General features: G+C 54.7%; 1 protein-coding gene across 1 annotated transcript; it reads right to left on the minus strand.

Moving 5' to 3' along the window:
* Positions 1–2,399: 2,399 nt before the first annotated feature.
* Positions 2,400–16,715, minus strand: ELOVL1 (ELOVL fatty acid elongase 1). Its single transcript, XM_040610958.1, has 8 exons — positions 16,680–16,715; positions 6,031–6,092; positions 5,427–5,617; positions 5,179–5,259; positions 4,916–4,972; positions 4,543–4,648; positions 4,246–4,382; positions 2,400–3,840 (listed from the first exon to the last, which is right to left on the minus strand). Exons 2-8 carry the CDS (start codon positions 6,074–6,076, stop codon positions 3,586–3,588), a joined length of 873 nt encoding a protein of 290 aa, XP_040466892.1. The 5' UTR covers positions 6,077–6,092; positions 16,680–16,715; the 3' UTR covers positions 2,400–3,585.
* Positions 16,716–16,936: the final 221 nt, after the last annotated feature.

Below are 16,936 nucleotides of genomic sequence, written 5' to 3' on the forward strand. Positions count from 1 at the left end.
CAAAATTTTTTTTCAGGCTGTTTTGCTAGTGCAAGCTGCAGGGAGCATATCTGAGCCTTTACTTGAGTAAAGCCGTGCTGCTCTGCAGCCAGTGTGATTGAGGTTGTGGGGCTGCACCAGACCCATCAAACCTGTCCTTGAGCTGCACCAGCACTGCCAGGGACACTGTACAGCTGATTAGCACCTTGGCCTGTGCAAAGCAGCACAACAAAGCCCGTGCCTCCCATCGGCCTGTGATTAGCTGAAGGTGGATTATTAACTCTTTTCACCTTCCTCTCAGCACGGTGCCATGGTGTACCTGGCATGCGGCTCCTGCTCTTGCCTCCTGAGCTTTAAGCCAGCTGCAGCCTTCAAAGGTGGGCAGCACTGGCACCCACTTGTGCTGTGACTAGCCCATGCACACCCCACACCCCCCAGAGCAGCCCCACACCTACTGCTGCTATGGGGGGCACTCAGGCAACCACTTGCAGCAGGGCTGTTGGTCCACCCCCATTTGGCCACGTGGGGAAGAGGTTCAAGGAGGAAGCAGTTCTCCTTCCTCTTCAGAAGGAAATACTAGAACAGCAGCTGGATCTAATGGGGAAGGGGATGCAGCCTAATCAGAGCCGTGCTGCTGTTGTAGGAGTGCTGCCCGCACCCCTGCAGTTTGATGCTGGGAGCTAGTATAGACTTGCCCTGGAGCCACGCAGCAGATTAAGGCTTCCCATGGTTCCTGACCCTGCAAGGAAAGCTTTACCTGCCTGAAAGCTGGCGTGTTTTCTTCACTCCCAAAGTTGATCTTTCTCAGAGGGAGCCTGCCTTGCCTCTCTCCTTAGCACATACCCATCCCCAGAAGCCATGTATTACACCCCTTGAAAGTCCTCTGTGCATTACTAGAAGATGATGATATTGCAGCCTGCCTTTGGCTCCATACTAGTCCTATGCCTGGGAGAGAGGAGGAGCAGAGGCAGGAGCTGGCAGGATCCCGCAGGCCCAGGAAATGCTGCCATATACGGTGCGAACGCAGCTCGGAGCAGCAGCCCAGACTGACCCATGACAGCATATAAATTACCAAGTGCCACGGCCAGCCCATGGAAAGATCACAGCTAACAGGAACAATTGGAGGAAGGGAGAGTAGAGCATGCAGAGGGAACCCAGCATACCAAGCGTAAGTAGTCTAAAGAATTGTTACTATTTTGGGCAAAGACAGCCCTCTCTTCACCAAGAGCCAGCTGAGGCAGGGGAGAAGGAGGCTAGACAGGAAAGTTCCATCTCAGCTGGGCTGTCATCTACAGCTTCTCAAGTGATGGCTTCTAAGCACGGAGTTAACGTTACACGCCACTTCAGCAGGGACCAGAACGAGCCCTGCTGCCAGTCCTTGCCCAGAGAGAAGCAGCAACAACTAGAAGAACACTACACAGTGGCGCAGGCAGATCCCATTTTAAGGCTTCATACATACAAGGGCACAGAGCCTTGTAAAACTGGGTGACGCCCACCTGCACTTGGGCATATCGGTCACAACAGGTCACTCAAAGAGGTTTTTTCTACACTTCGGAGCACGGCCTTGAGGAGTACAGCAGCTCAGGCAGGGTCAGCAGAGCCTTCCCTCACACCAAGCCCTGCTCGAGGGCTTTGGCTGGACATCCACTGAGACCCTCCCACACTGCAACCAAACCTACGGTGAAACTCAGCTTCTGGAAGCCTGCTGGTCTAAGGCGCTCCTCCCAACCAGAAGTCCACCCCTCTTTCCAGGCTTCAGTCACATCAGAGGGCCCCTGTCATGAGGTGATGGGGAAGGCAGTGCTGCACCCTAACAGCACTGAAGCGAAGCCAGACTGCTCCAGCCAGCCAAGATGCACTGCTGTAGTGCGAACAAGGCAGCAGCAGCAACATAAACCTCCTTCTGACCAACCGGAGCAGTGTTCTGCACAGCCCCACGCTGCGGGGGCATTCACAGATGGCAGCAGCTTTAGCAGATGCAGAAAGCAGACTGCTGTTACTCCATCACCTGGGTTTCTAGGGTCTCTGATCCCTGCCGTGCCACACCTCGGCTCCCCAGGATTTCTGAAAAGCAGCAGCTCCTCCTGGGCAGCTGGCCCCTGTCCCAGCCCACACCCACACTCCACCCCAGCCATTCTTTGACAGGGTGGAGCCACTTTCACAACAGGAGCCTTGACACACTTCCTGCCCCCAGCCCGGCTCTACCAAAACACTTGGAAACAATCTGCCATCAGCATGCTTCATCAGCACAGCAGGTTTATGTGTTGGGGGAGAGGGCGATAGCGCTACGCCAGCTGCTTCTTGCAGCCCTCCCTCCAACCACACCGGGCAGGACAAGCACCTAGAACAGTTTCTGAGCACAGCAAGCTTGAAAAAAAAAAAAAAAACAAAAAAAAAAAAAAACCACAAGAGGGCAGAGCCATTTCTCCTTCTGTCTGTTTATTTGTGATAGAAGAGCAGCCCAATCTGACAGGGCCTGGCTCCTTCACCTCATCCTCAAGGCCATGAGCATAGTTACAGCCAGAGCAGGTGATGGGCACCAGGCCCTGCCCTGCTGCAGGGCAGAGTACACCTTCACCCAGGCCCAGTCAGATCCACAGAGGGAAGCGGTACTCACTGTTACACCACAGCAGGGCACACTACAACCATCCTCTGCTGTGTTCACACTGGGCCAAGCAGGGCTGGTCCCCAGCAAGGGAGCCCAGGAGCTGATTCTAGGGGCACTTATTGCTCAAGTCTTGAGTTTGCAGAAGTGGAAATGGTCCAAGACAAAGCTGAGCTTGGCCTCCCCCACTCCGGAGCAAGCCACCAGCTGCCATACAGGATCCCATAAGTGTGGCTAAAGCACACACCAAGCACCCAGCCCAGGCAAAGAAAGGCAAGGCAACCTGGGCTTATTGTGTGGGGGAAGAATTTCAGGCCATCACAAACCCCACAACATACTAGGCACAGGGCATATGTACTGTACTGGGCAGGTCTGGACCCTTGAGTCCTATAGACATTGCCCCTACATTCTCCACAGCCATGCCTGAGCACAGATATGCCAGGGCAGGACCCCCAGCCTAGGCACACAGGGACCAGAAGGGACATGCAGCACTGTGGTATGGAACAAAATGGCACAAGGCATGGTAGAGCAGGACCACTCACACCTGAGCTGGCAGCAGCAAGCAGCCAGGGACAAGTCTGCTCATCCACACAGGCTCTCATGAGACAGGGGAGAGGAGAGGGCACCAGGACAGGGACCGGTCTCTTCTTTTGGTCCTACTCAGAAGGAAATGGCCCCCAGGCAGAAGGGCCAGATGTAGGCACTTGGGGGAAGTTCCTTTGGAAACACTGGAATGGGACTGGAGCCCCACAGCTGTGATGCAGGCAGCTGCCTCTCTGCTCAGCAATGCTGAGAAACAGCACAAGCCCTCCCAGGAGCAGAAAAAGTTGCCCATGGCTGCTCAGAGCAGAGGGGCTGGGCATGCAGACAGAGGACAGCAGGGCTGGACACAGGGGTACAACAGTCTGTAGGCACTTGGCTTGTGGCACCCGGGAGCAGGGGAACAGGTCCCAGCTGCCTCTGCCCCGGGGCTCTCATTGGCTCTGGGAGGGCCTTGCCCTCTAGTTGGCTTTGACCTTGCCATTGGTGACAGTGCCGTTCTCATGAATGCTGCTACCGTTGTGCTGGGCTGCTTGCTGAGCCACCCTGGGCAACCGTTTGCCCTTGGTGTAGGACTGGTACCAAAAGTTGGAGAAGAGGATGAAGAAGATGGTCCCATAAATCCAGATGAGATGGATGAAGATGGGGAACTGGTACTGGCAGCTGGGCATGAAGTAATACTGGGAGATGTGGACGGAGACAATCACAAACTGTGCCTGGGAGCAAGGCAGAGTAAGGACAAGTTATTCATGGGAGCAGGGTCAGGGATCCCACTAGAAACCTTTCTAAATGAAACCAGTAGGCTCCTTTCCCTCTCTAAAGCAGAGGTCCTTACAGTGAGGCACACTCAGCAGCAGTTGGAAGAGGCAGGCACAAGTCTCAAGGCAGCACGTGCCTCTCACCCTCTCACTGTGGCTGCAGCCCAGGGGCAGAAGTCTGAGCAGCACCTACATGCTAACCAGGCTGATAGGGCTACTGGAGGCCCACGGTGGGCCAGAGCAAGCAGCTACAGAAGAGACAACTACAGCTGCTGGCTACACCTTTCATAGGTACAAGGGGTGGCCTGCTCCTCTCACATCAGAGGCTGAGGGCACATGCTCTGCTCCACAGCACTGACTCACCAGCTGGATGGCTGTGATGTGCTTCTTCCACCACAGGTACTTCTGAAAGGCAGGTCCTGCTGCTGAGAGCCCATAGTAGAAGTACATGACAACATGCACCATGGAATTGATCATGGCATGGAATGAACCCATTCCCCCTGTTAAGACACATTTTCATTAGCGCAAGTCAATCACACACAGCAGCCTGCACTACAAGCAGCTCCTAGGAGCCCAGCAGGGCCAAACAACCCTTCTCAGCATGCTGGGGCTAACCTCACCCTTTCCCCAAGCTGTGCACCCAGACAGTTTCCATCTTACCTGGACCAAATTTTGCTCCCCACCACCAGCTCCAAGGCAGAACAGAGTGGTGGAAGAGGTGCAGGAATGTGACCTGTTCATTCTTCTTCCGCAGGACAAAGATCACCTGCAACGAGAGTCCAAAAGCATCAAGGACCTGCAGCCCTGAGAGCAGCTAGAGCTGTCTGAGCCACTAACTCAGCATATAATCTCAGTGATGCTTCCCCCATCCCCAAGCTGACTGGCACCACACAGAGTGGTCTCCTCAGCAGCAAGGGCAGACAGACTACTAGGTCAGACTGGAAGGGCTGAAGAAAGCACCTACCCCCAAAGCACACTGGCCTCAACTCCCTCCCCAGCAGCAGTGACAAGGCCTCCCCAGCAACTCACTCACCGTGTCAGTCAGTTCGATGAACTTGGAGAAGACAAAGAGCCAAGCAACACTGACCATCTGTAACAGAACAGGTTAACATTTTAGACCCACCTCAGCCTGAACATGCCCAGTGACCAAGGGTCTCCATAGAGTGATCCTGCAGTGAAACCAAAGGCCAAGAACTGCAAGTTCTCTGCCTCAGGAGAGGCACCTGTGACCTTGCTGTCCAGACAGAAGCACTAAAGGCCACCCCCACCCTTACCAGGAGAGGGATGAGAACTCACCCTGAGGGCCTTGGGGTCCTGCGAGAAGTCCACAGGGTCACATCGCCACGTGTACCCAGTAAGCCACCCTGCCATCAGGAACTACAACAAGAGCATCATCAGGATGAGGCCCAACACATCGCCCACTGCACTTCCCAAGCCCTGCACAGAAGGGCAGAGAACAGCCTGCAAAAGGGCTCCCCATCACCCATGCAGCATGCATGTTCTGCTTTATATATGCCAGACAAAGCCTACTGCCAACAACTCACCTCATAGACTATGTAGAGTGACAGCCCCACCAGAAAGAAGTTGTACAGGACCATGAACTTTTTCAGGTTTAAAGGTTTCCTGTTGGCCATTAGCCGGGGACCCAAGGACAGTACAAAGTAGACATATGCCAGAAGGATGCCCATCACAAGGAACGGGGACTGCATCAGTGGATAATCAGCAATGCGGGGGTCTGTGGAGAAAGGCATGATACAGAGTGGTTAGCATCCTCACCCCAACCTGCTGCCAGAGTGGTGGCAAGGACTTGGCAATCCTGTTCTCCTAGGACAGGGGCACAGGTAAGGAGGGCAGCCTGGAGGCAGAGGCTGGTGAAGCCAGCCAAACTCACGAAGGCACAGCCTGAAGCCACACTGCAGGGCAGCCTGGAGATCTTCCACCGAGGAAAGCAGAAGTGCCCCAAAAGGCCCTGCACAAGCACTGAAGCAAGACAGCCTCATAACAGGCAGCCCAAAAAATCCCAGAGCCATATCTATGTCAGGGCAGAGGCAGGATGCAGCTAGACCCAGATTGCTTCAGGGATGACAGACCCCCCACAACACCTGTGGCAGTAAGCCTGCCCACAGCTGGGCAGAGCCAAACACTCACCTGCTTTCTTCATGAAGTCCTGATACATGGTCACAATCCCCTCCATGGTGGTGGCAGTACCTCTGTGAAGAGAGGAAGGGCAGATCAGGCAGCTGTTTTCCCAGGCATGCAGCCTGCAGAGCACAGCCCTTGCACATCAGCAAGTTTCAAGCACAGCTTGTGAGATAGTCATGTGTACGTGGCCAGCATTGCTCTCCTCTCAGCTGATCACACACCAGCAACCACTTTCCAGTTGAGCCATATGCTCCTCACTTCTCACTGAGCCTGGCCCTATCTCCCCAGTTCTGCTGGGAATCCCATCACTCACCACCAGCAGTCCTTCCAAGGCGGGATCCTAACATTTCAAGCCAGCTGGAAAGTTTCCAACCTCAGCACCATCTCCAGCCCTTTACTCTTGCTCCTGCTGTATACAGACAGGCTCAAGCATTATCACCCACAACCACCACGATGTTGCCACCAGCCTTGCCACCCACAGCCACCCAACACACTGCTCTGCTTGACTCTGGTGCAAGGTCTTCAAGGGAAACGCAGAGCTGGCCCACACCCTCCACACAGCAGTAGTTTTATGATCAGCTTTGGGCTCCTGTCCAGTGACCCTCACCAGAGAGGAGACACATCATCACTGGCACACCCACTGCACGAGGAAGGAAAGTCATTGGTTCAGAAGCAAACACCAGTTTCTGGTGTCAGAGTTCCTGCTTTTGCACCCTTGTACCAAACTCTCCTGACAAGAGCTACCACGCCATAACCCAGCACCTCAGAGGCTAGGTGCAGCCTACTTGGCAATGACATTTCCACCCCTCTTCCAGACAGGGCACAGTATCCCCAGATAGGGGAAAGCCACAGGAGAAGGATATAAGGCTGCAGGGAAAAGTACTGGCACTCCCCACACTTGCTCAGCCTCACTATGAGCACACACCAGACAGATGCTCTCCAGAAAAGCAAGAAGGGCCCAGGCAGGCAAGTTTGAAACACCCTCACACAGCACCTTGTGCTCCCCAGCCTCTCCCCAGACCACAGGATACCAGAGCAGCAGGAAAGTAGGTAGAGCACAGGCCCAGCCTCACCTGATTCACCCACCTGCAAGGGAGGCATTCCCCACAGCTGCTACCAGATACTCCACCCACCCCTTCCTCCAGGAAGGCACACAGCAATCACTGCCCAGGCACAGGCCTGGGGAAACAGGTCCCCAGCCCAGTCTCCCCAGGACATTTATTGCTGCCACCACCAGGAAGCACAGAGCCTCTCCCAGACCAGCAGTCAGGAGGCTGAAGTCAGAGTAACCTTCTTCCCAGTAAGGTCCCAGCTGAAGTATCCAGCAGCCTCTGCCACCTCAAGCCCTCCCCAGCCAACACCAGCATCACTCCTTCAGCTTTTCTGCAAGAGTAAGAGCTCAGCAAAGTCCTTTTTGCTCTAGCTGGGACCCACACAGGACAGCAGCAGACACTATAAAGCACCTACACAACAGGCTTCACTGGCAGCAGTCTACACAGGAGGCTGGCACACACCATCCCGGCTCACCATGCTCTGCAAGTCACTTCAGTGCAGCAGCAGCATGAGCTCTGGGCCCTGTGCCTGCACAGTCATACCCTCTCCGTGCTCCTCCAAACTAGGGAGTGCCATGCACCTCTCTGCAACAGCGGTGGGGTGGAACACATTCCCCCATTTCACCCCCCAGCCCCTGAAGTACCCACTCCTCCAAGCAAGGCTCTAGAGCAGCCTGTGCAGCCACACACCCCACTGACAGTCCAAGAAGTTTTGCTGTGCTTCAGAAAGCACAGAAGGTGGACCCTCATTCCACCTCGGCAAGTAGCTGCAGCAAAGCCCATTTGGGACAGATTCCCACACCTCAAGGGCACCAGCAGCAGACAGATGCTCCCCTTTCCAACCCAAGGCTTCAAGGGTTTTAATAGCAAAGAATACTTACTTGTAGTATCACTGTGACATAAGTAATATTTAAGGTCCAGGGCACTACCAAGATCATCCACTCTCCACACGCAACAGAAAAGTGTAGCAGGAACTACATCATCCTTGAGAGCCACTCAAGGCTCCAGCTGTGGGAAACGTAGTAAGTACAAGTCCTGAAAGCTGCTGAGTTTTATGTTGCTTTAGTGGCCAAGAGCAAGCTCTGAACTTGTCGGTCTAGTTTCAGCTTTCAACCACTACATCCAGCTACACCTTTATTTGCTAGATTGAGGAGCCCTCAAGAGTTAGCTCCCAGCACAGGTACCTGACTATTCAAGCTCTGTGTTTATCTTATCAAGCTGAATGAGTCAGCCTTACTACAGGTCCAGGGCAGAGACAAAACCCTGAAGAGTACTTGCCTATTTTGGGCAAGCTAGGATGAGAAGATCGTATCAGTCACCCACAAGCTCAGAGCTATCTCTCACAGTACAGGGACACACAAGCTCAGGCACTACGGATTACTTTGCTGACCCTAATGCCAGCAATGCTGCAGCACCACTGGCCACCTAGGAACCCAGGTCAAAACAATTTGGGGTCCCAGGACTCTGGAGACTTGGGTGAGAAGACTCAGGGCAAAGCTGCCGTGTGACAGACCTGCCAAAGGCTGCACAGAGCACGCAGCAGACAAGAGTCTTCCCGGCAGCAGCCCTGAACCCAGACAGCTGTCCCCCCAAGCAGTGGGAGAAGCGCACTTCAACCCAGCACTAGCACAGAAGTCCCTACCAGTGTGAACAGCAACATCTCCTTGCTGTGCCTTGTGACACACCTCCAGCATTCCTAGTCATACATGCCTCACGGAGACAGGAGGCATTGGACTGGTCCTGAACACAGGCTCTGGGCAAGCACCAGGACTTCTACCAGGGCAGAACTAACAAAGTTATGCTACAAGCCCTTATGAGAAGGGCCTATGCATTTCCCACAGCTTTCCTAGGCAGCTGAATGCAGCAGGATGTTCTAACAGAGCAACTACATATCCAGGGAAGCCCCAAGGTCTTCAGGTCTTTGTGAGACCTAGTACCCCCGCTGGCATGCTACACGCCCTGCACCAGAGAGGCTGAAGTGTGCGCCTGGCTCAGTGGGCAGATGCAGGCATGTCTCACCCTCCTGTCTCCCAAGGGGCAGCCACTGGCCTCGAGGCGCTGGCAATGAAGCTGCAAAGGGGGAGTTATAAAGTAGGCCCAAGCATCACCTTCACTAAGCAGGAGGGTGGGAAGTGCACTGGCCTGCCCGACCATGATGGCTCCACACCAGCCTTTCTGCTGTTGGCAGGGGGTCTCCAGCACAGAGCAGCAAGTGCCTGGGAACCTGAATTCACCTCTGCCATCTCCTCCACACACAACACCAACACTTCATGTCTCTCTGCACTTTGAGGGGTTCACCATCCAGCCAGGCATCTGCTCTTAATGCACATCACACACTGCAGGTGTTCACAGCTCAGTGGTTGGTATCTGTCCTCTCTGCACAGGGGAGACTTTACTCTCCTTTGACTCCTCCCGGATCCTGATCCTCTTGGACAAGGGAGGAGATGGGGAACCCAAAGACAAGCCTTCAACAGCCAAAGAGAAGTCAAGCAAACAAGTCCAAACATCCCAAAGCACCAGGAACCCTTGGGACCCAAACACACCCTGCATGATATCTAGAGACCTTGCAACACATCTTCTTCCACCTTTCACCAACAAGGTGTCATTTCCCCACCTCAGCGAGAGAGTTCCCACCATCTGCAAACCAGAGTATCAGGCCACATTCTGCCCTAGTAACCAACATCAAGGATTAGATACTTGCTTACGCCAAGCAATGTGTACGCTGCATATTTCCAACGAGCTATACAGCTAATTAGTGCTACTTCAGCAAGAACAGCAAGGCCTTTAAAAACAGCCCCAGCAGCCAGGCCACAGCACTGGTAACCACGACACTGACAGAGAGCAGGACTCAACCTAGCTTTCTTTGTTAACAGCCTCACTCACAGCATGCATCTCTCTCCACACAGCAGCCACCTGCAAGCAACACTCAGCCCCAGCCATCCAACACCCAACACCCCTACCCCATCAGCATGGGAGTCAGAAATCAGTCCTGTAAGAAGTACAAAAGCAAGCCACCCTCATCTCCCCACTAGTTTAATTACAGGCAACACCAAAACAGCCTAGTAGGTGGCCACAGAGCTGCCACCTCAGGGAGACCTGGCACAGGGCCCTTGCTGAACTGGCTAAAGCAGGCCTGGCCACTGTGGGGCTCCCGAGAAGGTAGCAACCCTCAAAGGTCAGGAGATAACCAGTTGGCCAGGTATCAAACCAACCTGCATCCCTGACCTACAAGCTGGCAACAAGACTTGCTGCCTGATGTAGCTCTGAGTTTCACAGCCTCTAAGGAAGAAGCATCTTCCTCCTCCAGCTCCCCATCACAGCACCTGCCCAGCTTCCTGGAGCTCCAGAAGGGCATTGTGGGGTCCAGTAACAACTACAGAGCTCTGTGCACCCAGGGAGTGTTTTCCGGCACAGCTACAGGGACTTGTGGTTCAGAAGCAGCAGCCGCTGCTCTGGAAGAGTGGGACTGACCAGCCCAGAGTCTGCTGGCCCCAGATCAGGCACAGACAGGGCTGTGCACAGCACACACAGCAGCTGGCACCACAAACCATCACCAAGAGCACTCAGTCATGGCTCCAGAAGCTTTCCTGAGCTTATGCATAAGTGAATCCAGCAAGATGGGGAACACAAAACCATGTCTACCCTGAACACCACACAAGCAGTAAGGCAGTCAGAGCAAGTCAACACAGAGAAGGAGCCTGGCCAGCCCTAAGCAGCTAAACCCTGTTCTTTACCAACTTTGCAGTGGGATCACTCCAAGGCTAAAGTTTACAGTGAAGCACAGAACACTGGAGTTGGATCTCCTCCTTCTGCTGCTCTGTGCCCTGGTAAAAGGGAGAGAGGCCTGTAACCAGACACTGCATACTTGTTTCACACGTAGCATCTCAGGACACCAGCTCTAGCACATGCAGAAGAGAGCAAGCACTCAACAGGCAAGTGTATTCAAGTACACCTACGTTATAGCTAATGATTTCAGCCATCTGACTGAAGGCCCACTTAAGGCACTGTTGCCCACATGCTACTAAAGTCATGGTTTTACCCTCAAGAGGGATCACAGCTGAAAGATGCCTATGCACCATGGCACAGAAGACCAGTCTGGTAGGAAAGCATGAACTGCTATGTTTCAAGCATGGAAAGTCACACCAGCACTAGGTCAGAGGAGGAAAGCTGCTCTCCTAGCCTGGCACCTTGGCTCTGAGGATCTGGGACAGAGTCTGATCAGAATTTGAGGACAACCAGTCCCAGAACTCTCAGCCCACAACATAACCACAAAGTCTAAAAAGAAACTTCATACTAACACCACCAGATAAGTTTTCCTACTTGAATCACATCCATTTGTCACTTCCTCTGGCTCAGCTACTTCATGCTGAGTGTCAAATAACACAGCCTGGTACCATATGCTCTGCAACAGCATACCCTGAAGTCAGTATAAGACTGTGTTCACAGAGAAGGGATGCAAACTCTCAAATCCTTGATATGCAACAACTCTGGCAGGAGTCACACTGGCTGAGCACTGCTCCTGGCACATGGCTTCAAGTGGTAGGAGGCAACCTGTCTAAAGTTGAGGAGTTTCCCCATCTTCACCAAGTATGTGTTAATACTCTACCATTATCTCACACAGTGGCCATAAAACCCTGAGGCCTTTGGATACCATCCTTCAAACTGAGATTAAGCTCTCCTCTTCCCATGCTTATTGGAAGCAGGGAGAGCAAAAGACAACTCCCAGATTAGCAGGCAAACTCTGCCGAGCCTAGGCAGTCAGTGTGGCACCTTGCAAGTTTTCAGGGAAAGAAGCAAGCCCATTGCAACAGGGTATGGGTAACCTTGTACAAAAAACAAGGCAGGTAATCAGAATTCAAGGGCCCACAAGAACATGTTGCAGTAAAAGGTCTATACACCACAGCATACACAATTTCTTTTCCAGGGACAGCACCTCCCCAGACTGATCAGGCAAGCTATTAAGAGTAGGCTTACTCCTTATCACGTTCAACACTAGTAGCTGCATATTCAGGGCACTGATATCAGTACAGATGAGAGCAGCTGGGAAAAAAAAAGCAGGGGAAAGGCCACATTAGGTTTAAAGTCCGACATAGCAAGGAACAAAGGAGTAAAGTGAAGGAACAGAAGAAACTGAGGACAAGATGCCTACAGAAGTGGAAAAAATTCCTTTCTGAGCTAACCACACTGAGCCATGTCCACTCCTTTGTGCAGCACCAGATGAGGAGTGAAGCAAGCAGAGATGGCTGGGGCCCCTCTCTGAAGTGATGGCACTCAGCAGCTTCCCCCCCCCGCCCCCGGTGCATGGGAGAGCACATCAGGAAGGACAGAACAGGTGACACAGGAGGGCAGGTAGGGCTAGGTTGAGCAAGGTTGACTCCTGACACCTGCTTCTAGAAACAGGTCAAGCCTTCTGAAGCCCTCTAGCAGAGGAACACAGAGCACCCCTACCTGGAGGCAAGGAAGGCTGTACCAGAGTATTCATCTCTGGTTTTAATCATTATGCAAGTGCCTCACTACAGGGCCTCACCTCTGTTCCCACAGCTGGGTCTGTAATCATTACACAGTAATGATTAACATGCTCTGCCCCATCCAGGCCTGTGCATTAATTGGACAGGCACACCAAGACAAGATGGACAACAGAAGTCTACAAAGCAAGTCCTAAAACCTTTCCAACAGTTCTATCTGGGCCATTCAAGAAGCCCAAGTGTGAACCCAGAGGCACTTCTCACTGAGACAAGGGGTCACTGCCTGGAACTCACCATGACACCAGCTTTGGGCCTCACAACCCTCTGCATCAAGGCGGCAGTGCAGTCACACAACCACTTTCCAACAAGAGAAAGATCTTCTCCAACAATGCTAGGGAAGTCAGACTCCAGCAGCACAGTACAGGCACGAGCAATCCCAACAGGCATAAGGCTCAATAGATACCACCTTTAACAGGTTTCATAGCCCTCCACACACACAAAAAAAGCAGCATTAGGGCTGATTAACTCCACAGGTGTAGATGGACCACTCAAAGCCAGGGCTGTTACTCCTACTGCTGGTCCTCTGCAGACAGGGACAGCAGAAGCAGCATGAGATATAAACCTGTATATATAGAGAGCAAATTATTAAAAAATCATCAGGGCAAGCTAGCCTATTTGATCCACAGGGTTAAAGCAACCCTTGCAGCAAGACTGGAGAACGTGCTGCCACAGTGACAGTTTACTACACAGATCCATCCCACAGGGAAGAACCAACCAGAAATTAAATACCCCATGAGATGCTATGGGAAAAAATCAAGAAACATCAGACCCAGTTACCACCTCCATCTCCACACCACTAAAGTTTCAGATAGCATCCAGACATAGGCCTGCTGGTGGGGAGCTGGCTGTGGCAGCTGCAACTTGTCATCTCTGAGCAACAGCAGCCCCACAACTTCTGCAGCAAAGAGCCCTGGCTCCTCCCTGCAGGAGCCCAGGCTGCCTCACCTGTTTGACTGGCAAGAACCAGACTTTCCAGCCCAAGTACTCCCACCATCTGACAGCCAGTAGGGCACACACTAGTATAAATCCAATCCAAAGGCACAGAAATGCAGAAATCTCTTGGGCCATCACAGGCACCACTCCCAATATCTCCCATAAGCTTTTTCCTAAAAGAAGGATCTCAATCCAAATGCTGACTGTGCTATAACCCCAGCAGAAAAAGGGAGTGTTCACCTGCAACCTTCGAGGACAGTGCCAAGCCAAGCATGCAACAATGCACTTGCTTCCGATGCCAGCTTTAGAGCTTCCTAGGAATACAAAGCTTTTCTCCACCAGGAAAGAAAACACTAAGCACCTTGAATAAGCTCACTTATTTTCACATCCAAAACATGGTGTGAGAAACCTCTAGGTCAAAATCAGTTTTTACCTTCCTAGTCTCAGTTTTAACAGTACTTTCTCTCATATTATATTTCTGTCCTGAAGGACCACATAATGCCCCCCACCTAAGAGACTTTCAGGAAAGAAGGGAGAATATGATGCAGGGCAGGACTGCAGAGGCCCAGGCTGTGTGGGTGGCATGGCTTAATCACCATAGCGAGATGCAGCAAGTAGATGCTGCAACAGCTGGCATTGTGCTACTTCCTATGAGAAGTAGCTATCAGCAGCAGTTCACACCCATGAGCTAGAGGGGCTTCCTAGGAAAGAAATAAAAACACAGCAGTCTCAGTCAAGCGTTTGGCTCTCTAAACCATCCTCAAGAAGCTGCCCAGCAGGTCTGGTTGGAAGGTCAGCTCTATCCAGCTAGGAATCTGCCCTGGCTGCATTCTGGCAGAAGAGAAGGTGGTCAATTTGGGGCAGCACATCAGGATGGATGCACTGCTGCACAGGCAATCTGGGCCTCCGAGAGGGGAGGAGATCCTCTGACAACACGCTAGCAGGTAAAGCGCCAAGCGCTATCCTGCGCTGCCCAGTGACCATGGGAAGGGCTATTCATGCCACTTCTTCCTGCCCTTAGGACTCCAGAAGGAAAGTGGTCAGTCAGGGCAAGAGCACCTGACAGACCTCCTGTGGGAAGCAGCCTGGGCACCAAGGCACACAGACCTGCCACCCCCAACCTGCAGCTGCCCTGCAAGTGCGGACCCCTGTACATGACCACACGCCAACCCAAGGTGAGCTTGCAACCGAGCTACTGCTGCCACCAGGAGGGTGACAGTGACCTCCTCCTCCTCCCACCCGCGTTCCAGAGCAAGGGCCAGAGAGCGGCCAAGCACCTACACAAGCCCCGCTCAAAGCTAACATTGTGTCGCGGCAGCGGGGGAGGCCTGGTACTGCCACCCTGCCCAGGGGAGGAGGGAAGAGCCCTCTCAATGGTACATTGATGCTGAGGGCTGTGTGGAAGGCTCTCCGAGCAGCCAGCACCGCCACCGGAGGCTGCTCTTGCCCTGCTACAGTGAAGCCTCAGCAGAGCGCTGAGCCTCGGCTGTTCCACATCCCCACCGCCTCCAGCCAGCCCAGCCCAGCGGCCGCACCAGGGCGGAGGGTCCCCGGGCAGCACCGCGCACAGGCCTCGCTCCCGCACCCCGGCGCTGGCGGGAGGGAGCGCCGCGCCCCGCAGGGACCCCCAGCCCGGGAGCGGGCAGCGCGGGTGGCTCCCGGCGCGGCCTCGGGGTGGGGCCCGGCCGGGGCCTGCCGCCGCCCCGGGACCCGGAAGCGCGGTGCCGCGGCACGGCCGAGCGCCGGCGCTGCCGCCAGCGGGGCCTGCAGGGCCGGGCCCGGGGCTGCCGCTCGGCTGCGGGGAAGGGCCGCTGCGTGACACCCCGGCGGCCGCTGGCCCCAAGGAGGCCCCGCACCGCCACCGCCGTGACGGGGGGGTTCAGCCACCTTCCAGCGAGCCCTGGCTGCGGCCTGCCCTGCTGCCCGCGGGAGGGGCAGGCCAGGGCCGGCCATAGCAGCTGTCCCAGCCCCACCGCCCCACCAGAGGGACCAGTGCAGCGATGCCCATCCCCTCCCCCGAAGCTGTGCGGCCACCAGATCCTGACCCGGAGAGGAAACACACAGCTGGCCCATCTCTGCCAGCAGCAGGGAAGCAGCCCCAGCACAGCTGGGACCCCGTCCCCAGCATGGCCGCCAGGCACAGACCTGCCGGGCCAGAGGCCAAGATGTTTGTGCCCTGGCACACAACCAGCAAGGAGAGGCAGTCCTTCCTCCTGGCAGGCTGGAAAAGCATCCCAAGCACTAAACAGAGGCAGTAAGTACAGAGGGGACAGCTGTAGCGTGCTACTGTCCCGAAAGAGGGCAGCCCGGCCACGGAAAGGGAACTGCACCCTTCCCTGGACACCCTGGGGGTGCCCTGGGGCAGTGGCACCAGGCCATGAGCCGGGGCGCTGGGAACACTGCAGCTCCTCACACCATCAGGACCCGGGTAATTATAAAAACCCACTTGAACAACCAAACTTGGACTCCACTTATCTTCCTCCCTCCGACACTGGCAGGTCTGCACACTGCTGGCCTGCCACAGGATCCACACTGTTATTATAGTTATCTCCCCCTCCATAGGGGTGACAGTCTCAGCTAGCACCTTCTAGCCGCACCCAGCCTCACCACCTGCCAAGGGCATGTCGCAACACCCATCCCACCCATCAGGCCACAGCCTCCCCAGACACATCCCTCTACCACTTTCATGAGGGGGACACCACCCACCTCCTCCCGTACCCCAGAGCATCCCAGGTGACAGGGACATAGACACACACACACCTCCTGCCTCTTCCACTCCTGAAGGCTGTATAGCAGGTGCCAAGCTGGCACATGTCCTCTACCGGGGTAGGGCCCACCATCCCTGGCAAGCAGAACTTCAATCCCGAAACAGCTAAACCCTGCTGAGGCCTTAGCACTCCCCTGGCCTGCAACAGCCTTCAGCAAACAGCCCCAAAAGCCATTCTGGCACACACCCCAACCCACCACCGAGCTCGGACACCTCTTCCCAAGGCCCCCTAAACTTTTTCCCATCTCAAAAAATCCAAAAGCACCCCTGAGAAAAAACCAAGCACCTCCAGCCCAGCCCCACCAGGCAGGGCTGGACCCAGCACCCGGCGCCGACCCCCCCACGTGTACGCAGCACCCCACAAGCACGCTCACTCACCGCCGGCCGCACCCCGCTCTACCCGCCACCACGGCTGCCCCCGCCCTTAAAAGGAGCTGCCCTACCCCCCTCGCCGCTGCCGATTGGCTTCGGGGAGAGAGATCCGCCCTTCTGGGCGGATCTCTCCCCCCGAAGCCAATCGACGCTGGCGCCGCGGCCCGCCTATTTCATAGCCACGCCCACGCCGGCAGGGCCTCAGGGGCCGGGGCTGCGCAGCGCCCTGACATTTTGAGGCGGGGCGGTGCTGGGCTTTGGGG

This window comes from Falco naumanni, chromosome 11 (genome assembly GCF_017639655.2).
Source record: "Falco naumanni isolate bFalNau1 chromosome 11, bFalNau1.pat, whole genome shotgun sequence".
In the NCBI taxonomy this organism is placed as follows: domain Eukaryota; kingdom Metazoa; phylum Chordata; class Aves; order Falconiformes; family Falconidae; genus Falco; species Falco naumanni.